General features: G+C 41.6%; 1 protein-coding gene across 1 annotated transcript in view; it reads right to left on the reverse strand.

The window, feature by feature from the left end:
• Positions 1 to 23,836, reverse strand: part of LAMB4 (laminin subunit beta 4) — a 112,550-nt gene extending 88,714 nt beyond the window's left edge. Inside the window, 11 exon segments of the mRNA XM_060156210.1 lie at positions 5,526 to 5,714; positions 6,985 to 7,105; positions 8,434 to 8,464; positions 8,466 to 8,496; positions 8,499 to 8,624; positions 8,803 to 8,866; positions 10,208 to 10,396; positions 12,111 to 12,184; positions 14,721 to 14,856; positions 17,955 to 18,109; positions 23,803 to 23,836. Of these exon segments, the coding sequence (XP_060012193.1) occupies positions 5,526 to 5,714; positions 6,985 to 7,105; positions 8,434 to 8,464; positions 8,466 to 8,496; positions 8,499 to 8,624; positions 8,803 to 8,866; positions 10,208 to 10,396; positions 12,111 to 12,184; positions 14,721 to 14,856; positions 17,955 to 18,109; positions 23,803 to 23,836 (1,150 nt within the window).
• Positions 23,837 to 24,345: the final 509 nt, after the last annotated feature.

Here is a 24,345-nt window from a genome sequence, read left to right on the forward strand (position 1 = left end):
GATAATTACCTTAAATATAAATGGATTAAATGCTCCAACCAAAAGACATAGACTGGCTGAATGGATACAAAAACAAGACCCATATATATGCTGTCTACAAGAGACCCACTTCAGACCTAGGGACACATACAGACTGAAAGTGAGGGGATGGAAAAAGATATTCCATGAAAATGGAAGTCAAAAGCAAGATGGAGTAGCAATTCTCATATCAGACAAAATAGACTATTACAGGAGACAAAGAAGGACAGTACATAATGATCAAGGGATCGATCCAAGAAGAAGATATAACAATTGTAAATATTTATGCACCCAACATAGGAACACCTCAATACATAAGGCAAATACTAACAGCCATAAAGGGGGAAATCGACAGAAACACATTCATAGTAGGGGACTTTAACACCCCACTTTCACCAATGGACAGATCAGCCTAAATGAAAATAAAGAAGGAAACACAAGCTTTAAATGATACATTAAACAAGATGGACTTAATGGATAATTATAGGACATTCCATCCAAAAACAACAGAATATATATTCTTCTCAAGTGCTCATGGAACATTCTCCAGGATAGATCGTATCTTGGGTCACAAATCAAGCCTTGGTAAATTTAAGGAAATTGAAATTGTATCAAGTATCTTTTCCGACCACAACACTATGAGACTAGATATCAATTACAGGAAAATATCTGAAAAAATACAAACACATGGAGGCTAAACAATACACTACTAAATAACCAAGAGATCACTGAAGAAATCAAAGAGGAAATCAGAAAATACCCAGAAACAAATGACAATGAAAACACGACGACCCAAAACCTATGGGATGCAGCAAAAGCAGTTCTAAGAGCGAAGCTCATAGCAATACAATCCTACCTTAAGAAACAAGAAACATCTCAAACAACCTAAACTTACACCTAAAGCAATGAGAGAAAGAAGAACAAAAAACCCCAAAGTTAGCAGAAGGAAAGAAATCATAAAAATCAGATCAGAAATAAATGAAAAAGAAATGAAGGAAACGATAGCAAAGATCAATAAAACTAAAAGCTGGTTCTTTGAGAAGATAAACAAAATTGATAAACCATTAGCCAGACTCATCAAGAAAAAAAGGGGGAAGACTCAAATCAATAGAATTAGAAATGAGAAAGGAGAAGTAACAACTGACACTGCAGAAATACAAAGGATCATGAGAGATTACTACAAGCAACTCTATGCCAACAAAATGGACAACCTGGAAGAAATGGACAAATTCTTAGAAATGCACAACCTTCTGAGTCTGAACCAGGAAGGAATAGAAAATACGAACAGACCAATCACTAGCACTGAAATGAAACTGTGATTTAAAATCTTGCAACAAACAAAAGCCCAGGACCAGATGGCTTCACAGGCAAATTCTATCAAACATTTAGAGAAGAGCTAACACCTATCCTTCTCAAACGCTTCCAAAATATACCAGAGGGAGGGACACTCCCAAACTCATTCTATGAGGCCACCATCACCCTGATACCAAAACCAGAGAAAGATGTCAGTGAGAAAGAAAACTACAGGCCAATATCACTGATGAACATAGATGCAAAAATCCTCAACAAAATACTAGCAAACAGAATCCAACAGCACATGAAATGGATCATACACCATGATCAAGTGTGGTTTATTCCAGGAATGCAAGGATTCTTCATTATACACAAATCAATCAATGTGATACATCATATTAACAAACTGAAGGAAAAAGACCATATGATCATCCCAATAGATGCAGAGAAAGCTTTTGAGAAAAATTCAACACCCATTTATGATAAAAACCTCCAGAAAGTAGGCATAGAGGGAACTTTCCTCAACATAATAAAGGCCATATATGACAAACCCACAGCCAACATCATCCTCAATGGTGAAAAACTGAAAGCATTTCCACTAAGATCAGGAAGAAGACAAGGTTGCCCACTCTCACCACTATTATTCAACATAGTTTTGGAAGTTTTAGCCACAGCAATCAGAGAAGAAAAAGAAATAAAAGCAATCCAAATCGGAAAAGAAGAAGTAAATCTGTCACTTTGCAGATGACATGATACTATACATAGAGAATCCTAAAGAGGCTACCAGAAGACTACTAGAGCTAATCAATGAATTTGGTAAAGTAGCAGGATACAAAATTTATGCACAGAAATCTCTAGCATTCCTATACACTAATGATGAAAAATCTGAAAGTGAAATTAGGAAAACACTCCCATTTACCCCTGCAACAAAAAGAATAAAATATCTAGGAATAAACCTACATAAGGAGACAAAAGACCTTTATGCAGAAAATTATAAGACACTGATGAAAGAAATTAAAGATGATACAAATAGATGGAGAGATATACCATGTTCTTGGATTGGAAGAATCAACATTGTGAAAATGACTCTACTACCCAAAGCAATCTACAGATTCAATGCAATGCCTATCAAACTACCACTGGCATTTTCCACAGAACAAGAACAAAAATTTCACAATTTGTATGGAAACACAAAAGACCCCAAGTAGCCAAAGCAATCTCGAGAAAGAAAAGTGGAGCTGGAGGAATCAGGCTCCCTGACTTCAGACTATACTACAAAGCTACAGTAATCAAGACAGCATGGTACTGGCACAAAAGCAGACATATAGATCAATGGAACAGGATAGTAAGCCCAGAGATAACCCCACGCACATATGGTCACCTTATCTTTGACAAAGGAGGCAAGAATATACAGTGGAGAAAAGATGGCCTCTTCAATAAGTGGTGCTGGGAAAACTGGACAGTTACATGTCAAAGTATGAAATTAGAACACTCCCTAACACCATACTCAAAAATAAACTCAAAATGGATTAAAGACCTAAATGTAAGGCCAGACACTATCAAACTCTTAGAGGAAAACATAGGCAGAACACTCTATGACATAAATCACAGCAAGATCCTTTTTGACCCACCTCTTAGAGAAATAGAAATAAAAGCAAAAATGAACAAATGGGACCTAATGAAACTTAAAAGCTTTTGCACAAAAAAGGAAACCATAAACAATACGAAAAGACAACCCTCAGAATGGGAGAAAATATTTGCAAATGAAGCAACTGATGAAGGATTAATCTCCAAAATTTACAAGCAGCTCATTCAGCTCAATATCAAAAATCAAACAACCCAATCCAAAAATGGGCAGAAGACCTAAACAGACATTTCTCCAAAGAAGATATACAGATTGCCAACACATGAAAGAATGCTCAACATCATCAATTATTAGAGAAATGCAAATCAAAACAATGAGATATCATCTCACACCGGTCAGAATGGCCATCATCAGAAAATCTACAAACAACAAATGCTGGAGAGGGTGTGGAGAAAAGGGAACCCTCTTGCACTGTTGGTGGGAACGTAAATTGATACAGCCACTATGGGGAACAGTATGGAGGTTCCTTAAAAAACTAAAAATAGAACTACCGGGCTTCCCTGGTGGCACAGTGGTTAAGAGTCCGCCTGCAGATGCAGGGGACACGGGTTCGTGCCCCGGTCCAGGTAGATCCCGCATGCCGTGGGGCGGCTGGGCCCGTGGACCATGGCTGCTGGACCTGCACGTCCGGAGCCTGTGCTCCGCAACAGTAGAGGCCACAGCAGTGAGAGGTCCGCTTCCCGCAAAAAAAAATAAAATAAAATAAATAAAAAAAGAACTACCATACGACTCAGCAATCCCACTACTGGGCATATACCCTAAGAAAACCATAATTCAAAACGACTCATGTACCTCAATGTTCATTGCAGCTCTATTTACAATAGCCAGGACATGGAAGCAACCTAAGTGTCCATCGACAGATGAATGGATAAAGATGTGGCACATATATACAATGGAATATTACTCAGCCATAAAAAGAAACGAAATTGAGTTATTTGTAGTGAGGTGGATGGACTCAGAGTCTGTCATACAGAGTAAACTAAGTCAGAAAGAGAAAAACAAATACCGTATGCTAACACATATATATGGAATCTAAGAAAAAAAAAGGTAATGAAAAACCTAGGGGCAAGACAGGAATAAAGACACAGACGTACTAGAGAATGGACTTGAGGATATGGGGAGGGGGAAGGGTAAGCTGGGACAAAGTGAGAGAGTGGCATGGCCATATATACACTACCAAACGTAAAATAGATAGCTAGTGGGAAGCAGCCGCATAGCACAGGGAGATCAGCTTGGTGCTTTGTGACCACCTAGAGGGGTGGGATAGGGAAGGTGAAAGGGAAGGAGACACAAGAGGGAAGAGATATGGGGACATATGTATATGTATAACTGATTCACTTTGTTATGAAGCAGAAACTAACACACCATTGTAAAGCAATTATACTCCAATAAAGATGTTAAAAAAAAATTAAGTGTGACAAAACCCACATTACCAAGAGTTAAAGTGTGACAAAACCCAGTGCTGGCCAGGAAATAAAAGTAACAGGAACTCTCATACACTGTTGGTGTGGCAGTTAATTGTTATACCCACTTAAAGGACAGTTCACTATTATCTAATCAACTTGGAAAGGTTAACAGTCTATGGCCCAGTCATTCCACTCCTAGGTATGACTCTTAGGGACAGTCTCTGTGCATGTGCACAAGGCCACATGTACAAGAATGTTTACTGAAGCATCGAAAGAAAAACGGACAAATAGATTTTGTTACATATATAGGAAGGAAGAATTCTATATAGAAATTAAAATGGGAGAACTAGGGGCTACATGATATGGACAAATCTCAAAAATACAATGTTGAACGAAATACTCAAGGGTACATACAGCATATCATCTATCTCAAATTTGAAAACATGTCAACATGTATTGTTTGTGGATGAAGACATGTAAAAGTCTAAAAACAAGCATGCTAATGATGATTGCCAAATATATGAGAGTTTATCCGTAGGAAGGAGGGTAGACAAAGGGGACAGGTGTGCAGCTGGGACATCCCATCCACAATGCTGTAGTGTTCTAGTAATAGCCTGAAGGTGAGAGAGTAAGATATTACATTTTCACAAAGCTAGTGGTGGCTCTGTTATATATATATATATATATTATTCTGTATTATTTTGTCTATGAGTGAAATATTCCCTTTGAAAAAGTTGACATTAAAGATAAAAGGAAAGATTTTTAAAGGTTAAAAAAAGAAAAATGAAACGAGGTAATAGCTTAGCAAAGTTGAATCATCTACAGCCAAACGCTGTAGCCAGTTTCTCTAGTTACTTCCTTGAGCTGACACTGCAGGTGCACGCGGCCTCTTCTGAAACCATCACCCCATCCTGGTTGAATTCAGAACAGTTTCCCGAATCATCAGTATCAGCCCCAGCCGCAAGACCACCAGGACGGACCTGGATTACCTGGCTCAACTTGTTCAGAGAGAGAAAAGCTCTCAGAGCCGAAGCAATTTTGCAGTTCCCACCCCCAAGAGGGCAGTTTGGAGACGCCACTGAACCCAGGGTGGGCTGACGGCCCCAGGGACACCCGCCCTGCTCAGATGAGGGGAGACGATGGGTCAGAGGCTGGAGACTCACGAATGCACGCGTACGGATCCGAGATGGCCTTGAGGGGATCCCTGTAGAAAAGGGGCCTGAAGCGATCGCAGTGCTGGCCCTCGGTGTTGTGCCGGCAGCCGTCACACACATACCCTCTGCGACTCCCGCTCGCCAGGTACACCGTCTTGTCGAAGTGACAGCGGTCAGAGTGTCCCTTCCAGCGACAAGCTGAGAACCGAGTGGAGTTACGAGAGATTCGCCAGGGTCTCAGGGATGAGCATCCTCAGGATGGTGGCTCCACGCCCCATCACCCATTCTCCCCTCCTCCGCTTTCTTCAGCCACCCCGCCTTCTTTCACCAAATATACAAAGGCTTAAAATAGGTGCTTTCAAGGATCTTTCTAGTACTCCGATTCTGCTCATACACTCTCTGTAAAACGTGTTCCCGAAATGTTTAATATTTAGTTTGTTTGTTTTTTAAATCATGTGAACAAATCTATATCATGTGGGTGACCTAGAAGCCCTAGCATGCAGTATTTTTGTTGTCCTTCGGTAAAGCATATTTTTACTGACTCGGGCTTTGTAAATCTGAATTTTTTACATCATATACTCTGCAGTATGGTACTACTGGATTCTCCGGATCGGATGCTAGAGCTGGGCCCAGCCAGCCTCTGCTTCTCTAGGGCAGAATTGCTGGAAGCAGGGCTGCAGGCTGTTTTCCTCCCATCAGGGGCTCAGCCAGAGTGTCGGAAGGAAAGGCAGTCTGTTTAGAGTGTGTCTTTGTGGTAATGTCTATGCTGTTCATCCTGTTGGGTTTTTCCCTGTAAAGAGCATACTCTCTGGCTACGTTTTGCTGGGTCTTATCCACTGTGACACTCACGGATGGGGCTTTCCATAAAAGCTCATCTGACAACCTCTCCTTCGAATCCTATTTTCCCCATATTTGGGAAAAGAAACTGGATAACAGGTTTATTTGGAAGTTCATCAAAATTCGGAGGCAGCAAACACATGACAAAACGCCCTCCTACCTTATCAGCCTCAATATTTTATAAAAAATACAATAGCCTGTCCAACTCCATTCTGGACCTCATTTCTCATCTTAGCTGACATATGGTTCAAGGTCACCTTCATTGGGTGTGTGATAATTCAGGAAAACAGTGGGGATCTTTGTACCCATTCTAGGGGTCACCACATTCCTGGAGTGGCACTATCCTCACAGATATTACCATTTCATGGCTATGCCCCCCCTCTGCAAAGGGGCCACACAACATGCATATTGTCTTGTTCTTCAAATTAATGTGAATTTTTGGTGTGAAGGTTTGAGATACTGGGAGATATGAGGCTATCACACATTTGGAGCTGTAAGCCACAGGGGTTCACCACCTGTGCTGCCTGCAGCTCCACAAACTAAATGTTCTCCAAAAGAAGGAAAAGCAGAGATCGTGTAAGGAGCTCATATAAGGAAACTCGGTGTATGCTGAGAGCGGAGGTCCACCCACCTCGGCAAGTGCTGTCCAGGGGGCCCACGGCTAGCCTCCAGGAAACGTCCTGGAAGAAGTCCTTGCACCTCTCACAGTTCGGGCCATCTGTACTGTGCTGACAGATGCGCTGACCATGAACCTGCATGTGTGAGGAACATAAACGGTGTGAACACAGGGCTTATCTTAGAGCTTTGAGGACGCTGGGGTTCTTTAAATGGAAAATGACATACCAGGCCACGGGGTCCCTCTGGGTCTTAGTTTCCCATCTGTTAGTTACAATACCAGCCTTGACTATCTTTTATTATTTGCTTAACTAGCTTTTAAATTTAAAAAAATTTAAGATGTTTAGTGAACACCTAAGATAAATGTTTTTGCATTTCTGAATTCTAATTTCAGGGAACACAGAACACACATTTTGCAGCCTTTGGCAAAATGAGGGCCAGGATGGGGAGTACGTGTGTGCACGTGCGTGTGCGTGTATGGGGTGACTTAGGAGCATCAAGGAAAAGAGGGAACTAGAAACCAGAAAGCAACTAGAGAAGGGTATGTGATTCTCTTGTTTTTTCCACAAAATGCCCTCCGTGTCCACGTTCCCAGGGAAAAGTTCCATTTCCAGTGAAACACAGAGGTGTCTAGGTGGGAAGATGCAATAGCCTCAATCCAGCCTTGTCTGTTATGACCAATAGTTCAAAACCATTGAGTTAGACACACCCCCAGGACCCTGAAGAAAATACCATTCTTCGGGGCTTCCCTGGTGGCACAGTGGTTGAGAGTCCGCCTGCCGAGCCAGGGGACACGGGTTCGTGCCCCGGTCCGGGAAGATCCCACATGCCGCGGAGCGGCTGGGCCCGTGAGCCATGGCCGCTGAGCCTGTGCGTCCAGAGCCTGTGCTCCGCAACGGGAGAGGCCACAACAGTGAGAGGCCCGCGTACGGCAAAAAAAAAAAAAAAAAAAAAAAATACCATTCTTCTACTACATTACTCTTTTATGATTAGTCCCAGGAATGGAGAAGATCTGCACTGCTTAAGATAGAGTCATTTGTAGTGTAAGTGTTACTTGGGGTGGCCATCTTCAGAGCATCAGATGTCACTCAGACACCTTGGCACTGAGCACAGGCTCTCACATGATAGACCTTCAAGATGTTTTTATGAGACAATGCATGTGAACTTACAGGTCATCCCTAGCAAATCTCCATTCCCTAAAAAACCAATAAACAAAAGACAGCAAAACGGACTATCTTGAAATCATAAATTATAAATTCTGCCCATTAGCTGAATGATGCCCACATGTGGCAGAATCCACAAGAACCTCTGTCCAGAGAACCGAAGGCCCCCAGAATGGCCTGACGGGCCAGGTTGAATGAAACAACATTGTTGATCCCCACATACAGAGTCTGATCTACATTCAGCACCAAGACAGTGAAGGGAAGATGGGAGAGCCAACCACGCTTTCAGGTTTGTAACTCACCATTCCGCGTGGGCTGAAAACGTCTCCGTTAGCTAGCATGGCCACTGCAAAAACATCTTCCCCAGCCACCATCTCATAAAGAGCACAGTAGTATTTATCAAGGGAATCATTTTGCCTCCTTCCAAGCAAAGTATCCCTGAGGGTATGGAGTTTGGTAAAGTTCATCCTCAGGTTTGTTAATGTCACAAGGTCTAGAGAAAGGAAAATAATGAAATTAACGAATCTAAGAGCATTTAGGTTGGATGGGTTCAATGCACCCTGCTTGACTGACATCTCCTTAATGTCCCCTAGACATGCAATAACAAGGAATTTCCCTAACGTGAGATTCTAGAAAAGGAGTTGGTGTGAAAAATATAAAGCAATTCATACCCTGGACGTAGGGGCTGTAAGGGTTTTCTATTTCAAAGCTGGGATCCAAAACTTCTAAAACAACCTGTAAAACAAAGGTAGGTTAATTTAGAGTATTTTACCCCAAAAACATAATTGTTAAATATACTCTTAAAGAAGAGATTCTGACCTTACAAGAAGGCTGAGCCATTGCTTCCCACCTGTAGTGTAAAACGCAGATTATCATTTGGGTTTGAGACAAGCTGGGACCTGGGACCGTTTGCTGCAGTGCTTGCACCTGAACACACCTCTCCTCCAGCAACAAAATACAGAGAAACTGCATGGGACTAAAAATAACTGCATGCATGCACAGTTGGGGCAAATTCCGGACCCGAAAGATACAAAGAGACCAAAGAACCCAACTGCCACTTTTGAAGAGCCTGGAGCAAAAACAGGGTGTCAGGAGCAAAAGCAGGGTACCGCGCGTGCCCCCTGCACGCAACACCACCTAAGGGGTGGGCAGAACACCCAAGCCACCCCTCTGGCCCGGCCCCTGGACACAGCCTACCCTCACCCCCTATAAGAAACAAGCTGGTCCCCACCTCGGGGAGCGAGCAAGCAGGGGAAACTGTTGTTTGTTCTCGCTCCCCCCTGCTGCAGCAGGGGCCCCAATAAAGTCTTGCCTGAATTTCTTGTCTGGCCTCTAGTCAATTTTTATTGATTGGGGAAGGCCAAGAACCCTGGTCAGTAACAGGTTCTCACATGAATAAAAATACCAAGAATGAAAATGAAGGAAGGTTGTTAAACAGTCATTCTGGCTCTTTACGCACAAGTGGTCCATGTAGACGGAAGTGCTGATACCACTGGTGAAAGGGCTCCTCTGCTGGGTTGGGGTGGAGTGATGGGGTCACTATTCGGCAAGTCATCGTCAATTTAGATCTGGCGGGGGATTCTGGACCTGCCTTCTGCCACTCTTCCTTCTAGTCTAGCTGATAAGGTCATATCTCCCAAGCACACTCCTACCCCCTGACCCTCTGCCCATCACCAGCTTTGCTCTGAGGAAGTTCCTGGCAGATTCCACGTGGGTGGGGACTTACAGAGCACGGAGCTGAGACAACTAATCCAGGGCTGCCGCCAGCCTCTGTGGTTCCTTTACAAGGGTTAGAAAAAGATGTTCCTTCCTCTGGTGCCCAGGCTGCATTTTAGCCCTTGCTTACCTTCAACACAGCACTCCTCTACAGGATGATTTCTTATAAGGTATTTATAATTTATCTGAATATAAGATGAATTCAGGACTCATTTCAATCCAGACACGTTCATTCTGAAACAACCAGCAGCTCAAGTTCAATTTCAGTAGACACTACCTAAATTGTTTGCATCTCAATTAACCACATTAACAAAAATAGGTTTCATTTATGGCAAAGAAATCCAAGGAAGGAAATGCTACCTCACCACCAGTGGAGGGTTCAATACCCAAGTATCTGGAGTCACAAACAAGGTCTTCCACTCCGTGGGCCTGGCCAGATGTGATGTTGGGGAAGGAAGTAGCACAGTCTTTGGAAAAATATTTGAACACTCTCCAGGTGTGTCCATAGTCTGTGGAGCATTCAATTCACATTGCAGCAGGCCAAAAGGTCTAGGAGAAAAATGAGTTAAACTTGTCATACCTCACAAAAGTTGATTTTATTACTCACTCCAGATTGAATGTTTCCATTTTCAAATTCCATTTTTTAAAACTTTATTTGTATCTTTAAAAATCTATTCTACCGGGCTTCCCTGATGGCGCAGTGGTTAAGAATCCGCCTGCCAATGCGGTGAACACAGGTTCGAGCCCTGGTCCGGGAAGATCCCATATGCCATGGGGCAACTAAGCCTGTGCGCCACAACTACTGAGCCTGCTCTCTAGATCCCGCGAGCCACAACTAGGGAGCCTGCGACCCACAACTACTGAAGCCCGCGCACCTAGAGCCCGTGCTCTGCAACAAAAGAAGCCACCACAGTGAGAAGCCCGCGCACCGCAATGAAGAGTAGCCCCCGCTCACCGCAACCAGAGAAAGCCCGCGCACAGCAACGAAGACCCAACACAGCCAAAAATAAATAAGTAAATAAAATACATTTACAAAACAAACAAACAAAACTATCTATTCTACCATGAAAACACCGAAATCTCTTTCTAACAAGCGGGCGAGTATTTATGAGCACATGCTTTGCCCCAGAATCGAATTCCACTTTTAAATTGTTTATGGTTCTGTGAATTATTAATTGAAGCAAAATAGCATACTCATTTTAAAAAAAAGGCAGTGTAGCAGATATTTTACAGCAATTTGCATGTGGTTTTTCTTTGCCTAGAATGCTTTTCCTCTGGCAAACTCCTACACATCCTTCAAAATCCACCATGAAGTTTACCAACTCCCCAGAGCCATCTTAGCCATGTCAATGAACCCCCCCAGCATTCTAATCATATATCTATTTCTGCACTTGTCACTTGGCATTATAATTTCAAATTTATATATGTATGTGCGTGTATGTATATATATAATATATATATAATATATATATTATATGTATGTTTGTATACATGACTAGACTGTAAGCTCTTTGAAGGCAAAGACTGGGTTCTTTTTAAAATTTTTAAAACATTTAGTTTTATGTTCCTTTTTTTTTTTTTTTTGCGGTACACGGGCCTCTCACTGTTGCGGCCTCTCCGGTTGCGGAGCACAGGCTCCAGACGCGCAGGCTCAGCGGCCATGGCTCACGGGCCCAGCCGCTCCGCGGCATGTGGGATCTCCCCGGACCGGGGCACGAACCCGCGTCCCCTGCTTCGGCAGGCGGACTCTCAACCACTGCTCCACCAGGGAAGCCCCTTATGTTCCTTTTTTATTACCAAAACCTAGCTCCAGGCTTGACATCAAAATTAGAATTTTGATGAATGATTAAAGAATGACAATAGTACAGGATTTTCTCTGGCATCTACCTAATCTCAGTAAAGAGCCTTTAAATTTTCTCCCTCTTTTGATCACAATTTTTCCCTAAATAATTTCCAGTTCCTGCTCTCTTATGTCAAAAATTATCTTTCTAGTTCTTGTAACCTCTATCAACCCAGGGCTTGGAGGTTTCCTTTTTGCTATATCTTCCAAGATTTTATTTTATTTTTATGTTTAATCTATATAAGTTATTAATGAGCAGAGGGATTTTTTTTGTTTTTCATTCAAGAACAAAAACCCAGATGACAAAGCTTCAGTTGGATTTAAACAGCTTTTTGTTCTCTGTAGGGAAGCAAGGAAGCAAAATTTTAGGTATGCCAAGCATTTGGTAAATAGATAAGGGGACAGCAGCCTACACATCTGTACCTTAAAGGTCAGAATAAGTTGATTGAACTGAAGTAATGCCTCTAGATCCAGTCTGATGCTGACATGATCAAGACCTAAAGGAAAAACCAGAAAGAAGAAAATCAGTGATTTTGAGAGACCCCTGTTTATCACGTTAATCCCTCATTGTGGCTTGTCTGTAACGAAACCCTTTGAAATCTCATGGCTGGTGATCAACACTCTTGCCTAGTCTGCTGGAGTGGTTTCCCAAGCCACCCATGCCCAGGAGAAGGTCCACGTGAGGGTAATACCCATTTTCCCCTGACTGTGCCCACATCCACCTTTTGGTGGCAATGCACACGGCCACTGTGTGGCAGCATTATGTACCACCAAGGGAGTTCACGGACATTCCCCAGAGGTGGAAAGAGAAGGATCATTTCCATGACCTCAAATCTTGACTCAACATAAGCTAGCAGGCACAGCATGGCAAACACCCTTTCCTTCCAACAGCTGCAAAAAAGCATTTGAACTAGTTGTATTGTCACTTAGCAGAAAACCCAGCTTGGATTATTTCCCTGGGACTGAGGGTCTGTGGGCTCCTCTGTGGCCACCAATCATGTCCTTGTTCAATGGATGACATAGAAAGACAACCTCATATTATGCTTGCCCTAAATGAGCTTATATATTATGACGATTCCCACACTCCCTTCTCATGATCTAGGATCTCCTAAGGGAGATATATTTAGGTGTCCAAAGAGAACACATGGACTGTAGCCCAAAGCATCCTGGCCAGGACTTTGCACTGAGATAGCTGCCATCCAGCTCTAGCACGGACACAGAGGATCAACTCCAATCCAGACGTGATAGAAGCCACTCTCAAGTGGAACTGTCCAATGGGAATATGAGTCCCACGTGTCATTTAAAATTTTCTAGCAGCCACATTTTAAAGTAAAAAGAAGCAGGAGAAATTATTTATCTGTATTAATAATAAATATAATAAACAATACTTTATTATATTTATTATAATTTATAATATGATATATTGAATATTACTTATATATATCATACGTGATATAATGTATTATTTATCATACATATTTATAATGTCATATATGATCTATATAATATACTTAATCCAATATATGAAAAATATTCTCATTTCAATATATAATCAACATTTTAAAAATTAGTAGTGCTTTATTACACGTTTTTCTCTAAATCAAGTCTTAGAAATCCAGGATGTTTTTACACTCACAGTGCATCTCAGTTTGGTTTTGCCGTGTTTTGCATGCTCAGGAGCCATGTGTGGAGCCACAGTATTGGACAGTCGAGTTCCAGAGAACAGTGGCTGCACCGTGGTGAATTGGGGAGCAGCTTAGCATTCTAGGCTGAATGGCTTGGAGAAGGATTTGCTGCCGAGAGAGCAGCCACACTCCAGGCTCTGTGTCGAGGGCTCCTAGCTCTTTCTGGAAAGGACATCTCCTGTCCCCTGTCTAAAGTTCTTGGTTGAGAACCCATCTTCTGTGTAGTCAGCTTTGACCGAAGGGCATTCCTTCTGTAAGGAGACGTGGAACGAATGCTGGACGTGTGGGTCAAAGCAGCTGTGAAGCAAAAATGGCCGCATCAGTCAGTGTGGCAATACACACCAACATTCACTAAGGAGAGTCCAATGACAGACCAAATCATTAGGATCCAAAATGAACCAGCATTTAATAGACACCAATCATGTCCCTGTCCAATGGGTGACATAAAAAAATAGCCTCATGTGATGCTTGCCCTAAATGATCTTACCTATTATGATTATTCCCACACTCCCCTCTCATGGTCTAGCATCCCCGAAGGGAAATATGTTTAGGCATCTGAACACAAGAGAGGAATTATAGCCCAAGGTGCAACATACAGAGATGTGGCAATGGAATCCTTTTCTGGGTTAAGGGCTCCAGACCAGTGTTGAAGAGGGCCCATCATTTAATATAGCCCAACCAGCTGCATTAAACACATAAGGCCCAAGGCTGGGGTGGGAAACAAGAAATCCCCGATCAGCTCCAAACTTACAGTGGTGTCTAGGAAATAAGGACGGTCAGGGCCGGTGTGAGGTTCAGTATCACAGTTATTCATGAACAGGGAAGGGCATCAATCCAGGAAAGAAAGAACTGCAGTGAGTAGCCAACTCTCAATTCAATTTTTATATTAAAATCTTTGGCTTACCGTAAGAAATAAAATGTCCTTTCTCTTTTTCCCTTCAGGAGCTGAAAAAGGAAAAAGCACACAGTATTAACTCTCAGACTTCCCCTGGGTTATTATTTCTGTTTACAGCAGTGTGTTTTATATATGGCTTAATTTACCAACACCTCATAACTTCTTTTTTTTTAAACAAAGAACAAGAGGATGCAGAGCTATGTTCCTTCCCACCACAGAAAAAGTGAAACATTCTGAGTTATGTGCTTAAAAAATACTTTGATTTCTTAAGAGGAAAATAATCTTTCTTAAAATAAAAATTAAATTTTGTTTTTTTACAGGGTTTTACATTCTCAGTGGATACTATTCCATTTCAGTATAACTCCTTGTTGTGTTAGTGCCAAAATCATAGAGTGAAAGGTGCCTTACAAAAAATTTGAAGGAATATAAAATTGGAATAGAACTTAATCATACCATTTTCTGATTGCCACCATTTCTTTTCTCCGTCTGGTTCAAAACTTGGGATTGCATTCTCGGTGGTGTGGCTGTTGGGTTGGGCGTGCGGATCCTATGGAAATCTGGAGTCACAGATGAGGCATTTTTGTTCCCCCTGGAAAACACATCATCAAAATTAAAAATAAAGAATCATCATTACTTATTGTTGATATGAATTTAAAAACAAGCTGTACTTACTATATTTTTCATTCAGTCTGGCTAAAAATACAAAGTAGAGGAAGTAACATGACATCAATTTTTCCATCAATAGGCATTTAACTACAAAAATAAACAAAATTAAGATGTGACCTAGAAATTTTATAAATTTATACATTTGGGACAAAAATGCAGATTTATGTAGAACTAATAATTTTTCTCATACAAGGGGCAGAGGAACTGGAGGTTATTTTAAACTATAGAAAAATAATTAGGATATACTATTGAGTTGGAATGACTCTCTTTAGCCAAAAAAAAGAATAATTAGGGACTCCCCTGGTGGCACAAGGGTTAAGAACCCACCTGCCAATGCAGGGGACACGGGTTCGAGCCCTGGTACGGGAAGATCCCACATGCTGCGGAGCAACTAAACCTGTGTCCCACAACTACTGAGCCTGCTCTCTAGAGCCCGCAAACCACAACTACTGAGCCCGCATGCCACAACTACTGAAGCCCTCGTGCCTAGAGCCTGAGCTCTGCAACAAGAGAAGCCACCACAATGAGAAGCCCGCACACCACAATGAAGAGTAGCCCCTGCTCACTGCAACTAGAGAAAGCCCATGTGCAGCAATGAAGACCCAACGCAGCCAACAATAAAGTAAAAAAAATAAAATTCAAATAGCTATATAAAAAAAGAATTAGGAAGAAATTAATGAAATAATTGGCCATTAGTTTATCTGCAACCATCATCCTTTCCCTCTCAGACATTATTTTTGGCATAAAAGCTTCCAGGGCCAAAATCTTTACATCACACATGTGGATTTTATAAAAGATTTTCATTAAACTCACAACAGAGAGACCCACCCTCTTGTCTTGCAGACTAGAAGGTTTTAGTTAATTGGAACTAATTTTGCTTGGGATGGATTTTCAAAGGTTATAACAGTCAAGATTGGCCTTTGAGTTTGCTTAATTTAATGCATCCACTTGTAGCTCTACTTAAAACTCCTGGGGAAATCTCCCGAGATTTCCAAAGGACTGCCAATGGTCTGCACAGATGTTCCTGGCTAATATTTGCGGGACTCTGGAGGATCATTTTTGCAAAGCTTCCAGGAAGCACGAGCTATTTCTTACATTTCCATATTGGAAATTGCCCACAACAGCAAATGTGCTGGTAGGTATTCAGCGAGTGTTTGATTTTATGTTTGATCATGGCTTACAAGGGCCTACACGATCTGACCGGGCCCGGGCCCACCTCTTTTGTTGAACAAACGCATGATGATTTTAATGACTATTTCAGCTAGAGTCTGTCAAAGTAAACCAGCCTTTCAAGAGATCTATAAAATCTTTTTAGAAGCATGGGCCACCATAAGCCTTATACTTGAAGAAAACCAAAATGCCCTTTGGAAATGAAGGACTCATACAAGCAACATCAGTTCTGCCTACAGGGAGGTTTGCCCCAGGTCTGTCCTAAAAGAGCAGCAGGAACCCTGTGATTCCACTAAAAGGTGTCAAGACTTCATTTCAGTAATACTATGAAAATTATTGGGGAAAATGTCTAACTTCAAGGGCCATTTTGATTGTGGGTCATTTTTTTTTTTTTCTGTAAACATTTTCGAAGCACAATCTTTGATGGAAATGGCTACAGAGGATGCTTAGTTGTGGCAACTACATATGGGAGGTCCAACTTGGGTAGCACTCTGAGTCAATGTTGACTTGAAGATTCGGAAGAGAATGTTTCACTTGATAGCTCTTTGCTAGACTATGGATGAAAAAAAATTACCTTCCATGCCAGGCAAATGTTTACGTAACCAGTACTTGTAGTCCCACCTGTAATACTCTGTCAGCCAGAAGCTATCTTGAGGTTTTTTTTCCAGTTTGAAGATGAAGATTTCTGTGATTACCTAGACCAAAGAAGCTCTGCAGTTCGATTTATTTCTATTTTTGGTGTAACTTTGCAATCCAGGAACATCAATTTCTAATTATCATCAGAGTATATTGGCTCATGACAACTTAAGCAAATGCCAATGGTGGAAGGACAAGAGGGGTGATGCCAGTGTCGGAAAGTTTCTAGTATTACAGTTGGGAGCTACTTCTTTGTCCAGAGGACCTGGACTTCGGGAAGTTACCTGAAGGGCCTTCCATCCCACCTGACCTAAAACTGAGCAAAACTATAGTGTCATTTCCTTGCACATGTAGAGGATTTGCCTTCTTATACAAGTACTTCCCAAACTTAGACCAGGGCTCAACATTCAGGTATTGCCTCCACTTATTTATAATCATCTTCTTTTTACTAGAGACCAATGAGAATACAAAGCCTTTCCCAGAGCCTCCGGGAGTTGCCTTAAACGAACAATACATGGAAAAGCCTGGGCCACTAACATTAGGCTTACATCCAACTTCCTTCCTGAACATCCTCTCAGTTAAGGGGTTGACGTGATTGCCTTGGGCTTTTCAGCAGGTATGATACTCAGATGACCTTGCATGCTTGTTTCAGAGCCCAGGGAAGAAAAAAAAAAGCAACTGGTCTTTTAATAAAATGGGTCTTTAAGAAAAAAAGGCACAAACATATGTTCACATCAGGATTTGATAGTCTCTAGGCAAGACAATTTCCAAGTAGCATGGAATTGTAGACAATTCCAAGTCTGCCCCAGCTCCGTCTCCACCTGAAGCAGGGCAGTGAGAACTCACATTCAGCATAATAGCCTTGCGGCCCTGAGGGATCTTCCATCTTCACCCAACTAGTCAATTAAGTCCACTCCATGAGAGTCACTAAGGCAGCCAAGCAGAACAGTATATTGTACAGTATTCCCTTCAAAGACTGAATCAAAAAAGGCTTTTCTGTCTAACTCTAAAGGTAACAAGAAATAGATGAAGCCCATTTTCCTTTTTCTCTGATCAGGGAAGGTTTCCCGGATGTTGAATTGAATCACTTGTGTCTCTGATGTTTGGGAAAGCGTACTGTCTCCTTTTTACTGTTGTCTCGACGGCCCTATATGTACTTGGAAAAACCTACATCACTGACTAAATCACGTCCCCACAAGTAAAGAATCAACCCACCTCAAGGTAGCTGAGGATGCAGTATTTCTGGGTCCCGCCCAGCCCACAGGTAGAAGCAGAGAGCTGCGCGCTGCAACCCACCAGGAGATTGCTGGTGGAGGGGCGACAACCACCTCTGTTGCATTCATCCTGAGCTTCCATGTAACTGAGCAACCCTTGATCATGACAGAAACAGGACAGAGGAGGCAGTCTAAGGGTAGCAGAAGGCTTAGAGAAGCAACTGGTTAAGTGGGAGAGTTAACAGTCTGTGTATTTTTAATACTAGTTCTGGGATTATTAAGATCCTGGTGGTGGATGCTGTTGGTGCCCTCAGCCTGATGGAAATCTCTTAGCCTAGGAGGTTAAGCCACCTGTGCTCAAGTCCCCACCTGGCCCAGCCGGTAGCCAATGACTGATGGATACATATTTCCCAGCCATTGCCTCAGGCTGGGATCCACCCTGTGGTGCAATTTATGCTCAGAAGCTCTCCTGGGAGGAGGTTGAAGCCAGACTCCTGCTGGGACCCCATCCTGCCTCCACCCCCCTCACTCTCCCTCCTCAGAGCACTCCCTCAATAAACCACTTGCACACAAATCCTTGTCTCAGGTTCTGCTTCTGGGAGACTGATCTGAGACAGCTTCTATTCGCTGGGAATTCTCTGTGTGTTATTTTAGGGCAAATAACAAAGATGAATGCATAGACACGAGGAAGGAGAATCCTCATCCTGCCTCTTATACCTGTTGTCCAAACGTGGAGAAAATCAACTGGAGAATTTAAGAATTTCTTGGGAAATAACTTTCTCTTAAAATATATAAATTCAACTGACCCCTTTATAAACTGAATTGCTGGGTTCAGATACACCATGAACCAAATCATACCCCTTTGGGATAAAGGATGGGACAGGTGGGAGTTTCAGCCTGTATAGTACACTTAGCCATCGGTACCTGCCGTCCAACAGATCTGTCATGAAGGTTTCAGTCACAGGTGAGCTAGAGCATTAAAGGGCAGCTCTATCTCAACTGTCACCTCAGTTCTTTACTTTTCACGTGTAGCCTCTGAAATAGTTATCTTTAAAGCTTGGTTTAAAAATGATTTTTAATGTTCTGTTTGTTTTAAAATGTTAAATTCTGAGTTAAGATAACTGTTAAATCTTTATACGTGAATGCGGGGTGGGTATGGTAATCCAAACTATTTCTTGCCTGCGTGACTGTCTGCAGGGTTTACTCCGTTATGTTAAAGTCACACACTTGCATTGACAACAAGCTCACGATCCATAAAAAGAAAAATTGGTAAATTGGACCTCATCAAAATTAAAAACTGTGAAGAGGTAAAAAGGCAAGCTACAGACTGGGAGAATATAATTACGAATCACGTATCTGACAAAGCACTTGATCTAGAATATATAAAGGGCTCTCAAAACTCGACATTAAAAAACCAATCCAAGTAGAAAATGGCAAGCAGCATGAATAGACATTTCACTGTAGGAGACAGACAGATAGCCAGTAAGCACCTGAGAAGATGTTCAACATCATTAGCCATTAGGGAGACGCCAATCAAAACCACAATAGCACTACGTACCTAACAGAATGGCTAAATAGAAAACAGTAATAACTCCAGCTGCTGGAGAGGATGGGGAAAACTGGATTACTCATACACGGCTGGTAGGAATGTAAAATGGAACAGCCACTCTGGGAAGACGTACGGTAGTTTCTTATAAAGCTAAGAATGCGCTTATACAACCTAGCAATTACACTCCTAGGTAATTATCCCAGAGAGATTAAAATATCTATTCATAAAAAATCTGTATAGCATCTTTATAATGGCCCCAAACTGGCAACAACCCAGATGTCCTTCAGTGGGTGAATGGTTAGGTAAAGTGCGGTCTATCCATACCATGGGATACTACTCAGCAATAGAAAGGAGGGAGTCGTTGATACATGCAACACTATGGATGGATCTTCAAGGAATGATGCTGAGTAAACAACACCAACCTCAAAAGGTTATATACTACATAATTCCATTTCTTGAATGACACAATTCTAGAGCTGGAAAACAGATTCGTGGTGGCCATGGGTGAGGGAGGGGGAGAGGTGGGTGTGGATATAAAAGAGTATTACTAGGGATCCTGGAAGTGATGGAACTGTTCTGTATCTTAACTGTGGTATGGTCTCATGAATCTATACACGTGATGAAATCACACAGAATTAAATACACACACACACAAACAAGAGCATGTAAAACTGCAGAAATCTGAATAAGGTTAATGGATTATTTCAATGTCAGTTTCCTGGCTGTAATATTGTATTGTAGTTACACAAGATGCTACCATTGGGTGAAATGGGATTTCTGTTTCTTTTTTTTTGTTTTTTTGTTTTTTTTTTTGCGGTACGCGGGCCTCTCACTGTTGTGGCCTCTCCTGTTGCGGAGCACAGGCTCCGGACACGCAGGCTCAGCGGCCATGGCTCACGCGCAGCCGCTCCGCGGCATGTGGGATCTTCCCAGACCGGGGCACGAACCCGCGTCCCCTGCATCGGCAGGCGGACTCTCACCCACTGCGCCACCAGGGAAGCTCTCTGTATTATTTCTTACAACTGCATGGGAACTTGCAATTATCTCAAAACAAAAAATTAAAAAAAAAAAACCCCAAACAACTCCCTCTCCCTTCAAAATCACCCCATCAGCCTCTGGATAGTGAATCATGTAAATCCCACACTCTAAAATAATACACACAGGACAGGTTCCAGCTGCTCCTATATACTTTTCCCTTGAGACATGAAAATTTATGCCAAGCCCTGATTTCAGCAGACAGGGGTGCGAGGGATGGGCCTAAAAGGAAAAATAATTACCATACTGTGGAATAAGCTTGGCTTCTCCTCAGTTTTTTCAACGATAAAAATATAAAGAATCTTCTATCATGGACTTGTTTTGAATGGATTGCTCTCCTTCAAGCTGTTCTCCAAAAATACAGCCTATTGAAAAATAATGTTCTTTCCCTTGTGTACACATTACCCACATCTATTCTGCTAATATGGTCATTTTGTGATTATTAGGTGTTAAACATATATACAGATCACATTTCTATACCTAAAAATATGATTCATAATGTCTCCTTCCCCACAGATTACCAAAAGTCAGTTTGAATGGGGAATTTTCCACCTTCCATCTCATTGCAAAGATTATTATACTAAAACAGAGCATAATATTTCTTTCTCTTTCTTTGAGATGTGGTTAGGCCCCTCACACACTTTATTTCACTATAGAATAGATGATCCTAGCTTGGTTAACCTGGATGTTTCTTTTTATTCACCCAACAATCCAAATCCAGATCTCCTTTTATTTCCTAGAATTGGCATCTAGGATAAATAACTAAACTAAAGTTTGGACTTCAACAGACAGAGGCTTTTTCAAAAAGGGCAGGTATAAAATCTCTGCTAATGCTACGTGTGGATTAGCTAAGATTCCCCTTCCAGGGCTTTATTCTTTTAGACAGGTTCCATCCTGAATTCTTTTATTGGAATTGTTGCCTTAGAGATTGAATATGTTTTTAGAACCTGACTTGGCCAAACATGTTTTAATCAAACATGTACTTTTCAGAAATAAAAGTATTCCAGGACTTTGGGAAATTGAACTATTATTCATGTGATATTCTACCAACAAATATGAACTTCTGGTCTAAAATACTTGGCAGAAAGTGGCGAAAAACCTTAAGCAGTTAAACCTTCTTGCCTGAACGTAGATAGACGTAGCAATATCCTTCCTGGATTAAAGCTTTCAACTGCTGAGTTATTACATGAGCAATAGGTTGGAATTGATTTCGAGAATAATGTTTCTGTCTTTAGAAAATCAATGTATTGCTCAAAAATGACATAAAACTTGATGACAGGATCTTATTAAAAATGAATTTAGGGGCTTCCCTGGTGGCGCAGTGGTTGGGAGTCCGCCTGCCGATGCGGGGGACGCGGGTTCGTGCCCTGGTCCGGGAGGATCCCACGTGCTGCGGAGCGGCTGGGCCCGTGGGCCATGGCTGCTGGGGCTGCGCGTCCGGAGCTGCTCCTCAATGGGAGAGGCCACAGCGGTGAGAGGCCCGCGTACTGCAAAAAAAAAAAAAAAAAAAAAAAAATGAATTTAGGAAAGCTGGTCATTTAAAGAAAATATACAGTAAATTTTCGATAAAGTCAGAGTCATTTATAGATACAACCATTATTATATGATCTCAGTAATTTTGGATATTGTTATAATTTTCTTAAACACATGTGATGTTTTCATCTAGTTTAGACTTCATTTCAGAGTTTAGAGGCTATAAACACACACATCCATTTATGTGGTCACACACATTATTTACTATGAGTGAGCAAACGTGCAAAGGATGCACATTGGATAAGATTTGCATTTTGTATACAGTTCCCCAAACCTGGGGCCAATTTTATGATCCTTTCTCCTTATCTTCCTTAGTTAGAATACAAGACAGAGGGTTTAAATAGGCTTCAGTATTTATATAAATGCCTATGGTCGAACTATAAACCAGAAAATGCCCATGCAGATGAGGTGGGGCTAACCTGGTTAGCAGTTTGACCACAGGCTACCCTAGCGATTTGGGTTAGAGCAGGTCAAGCTTAGGTTTAGAAACCCAGGATCTGTTGCAGGGAGGCCTTTTCCACCCAAGCTAATTTAGTTTTGAAGGTTTTCCCTCCAGAGAAGGGTCTCCTGATTGAGGAGGCCTCTCTGAGGTTCTGTGGCGTGGTTTAGAACTTTGGCAAGGTGTAAGTTATCCTATGGAGAGGCCGGGAAAAGATGCCATGACTGGTTGCTTCTGATTTTGAATACTGTTTTAGTCCCAAAGAGAACATCCAAAGAAGATATAGGTGGGGACTTCCCTGGCCGTCCTGTGGTCAGGACTCCATGCTTCCACTTCAGGAGGTGTGGGTTCGATCCCCAATCAGGGAACTAAGATCCCACATGCTGCGCAGTGTGGCCAAAACAAACAAACAAGACAAAAAACAAAGCAGATGTAGACAAGACCAACTCTTCTCTGACTCTTTGAGACCAGATCTAAGCTTCTTAGTCCTGGGGGGGAAGCGCAGTTCAGTGAGTCTCCGCTTCCATTGGCTGGCTTGTGGCTTGCCTCTGAGGCAGAAATTTTTCAACAAAGAACAAATGAGCCTTTACCACCTAGAGCGGTTCTTCTTTGTTCCATGACCAGCCAAGCTAACTGAGAATTTGCCTCAGGGTTTGGGAGTTGCCAAATTAAAAGAGGAGATTCTTAAAGTCTACTGCCATGAAGAAATTCAGCAGGAATATTTGAAGAGAAGGTTCTAAGCAATTTAGTTAGTACTCACCCAAAGCAGAGCTGTTATAGATACAGAAAAGCAGGATCAAAGAGAGTAATTTTTGGAAACATCTTCTCTGTGACTAATATAAATGATTCTCAGCTTATTAAAGACAGCCCGGTCATGGAGAATCTGGCCGTTTAGTTCTGAGCTGCAGCTTACTCAGAAGAGGGAATTTTGCCTATAAATTCTTTATGAGACCTCACACTGGGATAAGGGCTACATTCAAAGCAGAGCTATTTTTAAAAAATTAAAATGCATTGTATGTGTAAATTAAGAATCTGAAAGTAGTTTGCTTTTTTTTAGTGTCTTATTTACCTGCTGCTGCTAATACTCCATTAAAGAGTGACAGAAATAGCTATGGGTGGATAGTGGCCATGTTTGAATGGAACTTTCTAGTTGTTGACACAATTATACAACAGAAGAGTCATGCAAATATGTGTTAGTATAGAAAAAAGAGGTGGATATGTTTAAAACCTATCTCCACTAAATATTTTAGAACAATTCAATACAAGCAGAAAATGGATTTTGATAATACTCACCAAGGTGCAAAAAATAGGTCAGTTGAAATTGCATTCCTTGCAAGGATTCTTCAATATACACAAATTAATCAATGTGATACGCCATATTAACAAATTGAAGGAGAAAAACCATATGATCATCTCAATAGATGCAGAGAAAGCTTTTGACAAACTTCAACACCCATTTATGATAAAAACCCTCCAGAAAGTAGGCACAGAGGGAAATTTCCTCAACAAAATAAAGGCCATATATGGCAAAACCACAGCCAACATCGTCCTCAATGGTGAAAAACTGGAACCATTTCCACTAAGATCAGGAACAAGACAAGGTTGCCCACTCTCACCACTATTATTCAGCATAGTTTTGGAAGCTTCAGCCACAGCAATCAGAGAAGAAGAAGAAATAAAAGAAATCCAAATCAGAAAAGAAGAAGTAAGCTGTCACTGTTTGCAGATGACATGATACTATACATGGAGAATCCTAAAGAGGCTACCAGAAAACTACTAGAGGTACTCAATGAATTTGGTAAAGTAGCAGGATACAAAATTAATGCACAGAAATCT

Source organism: Lagenorhynchus albirostris, chromosome 8, assembly GCF_949774975.1.
Source record: "Lagenorhynchus albirostris chromosome 8, mLagAlb1.1, whole genome shotgun sequence".
Lineage (NCBI taxonomy): Eukaryota > Metazoa > Chordata > Mammalia > Artiodactyla > Delphinidae > Lagenorhynchus > Lagenorhynchus albirostris.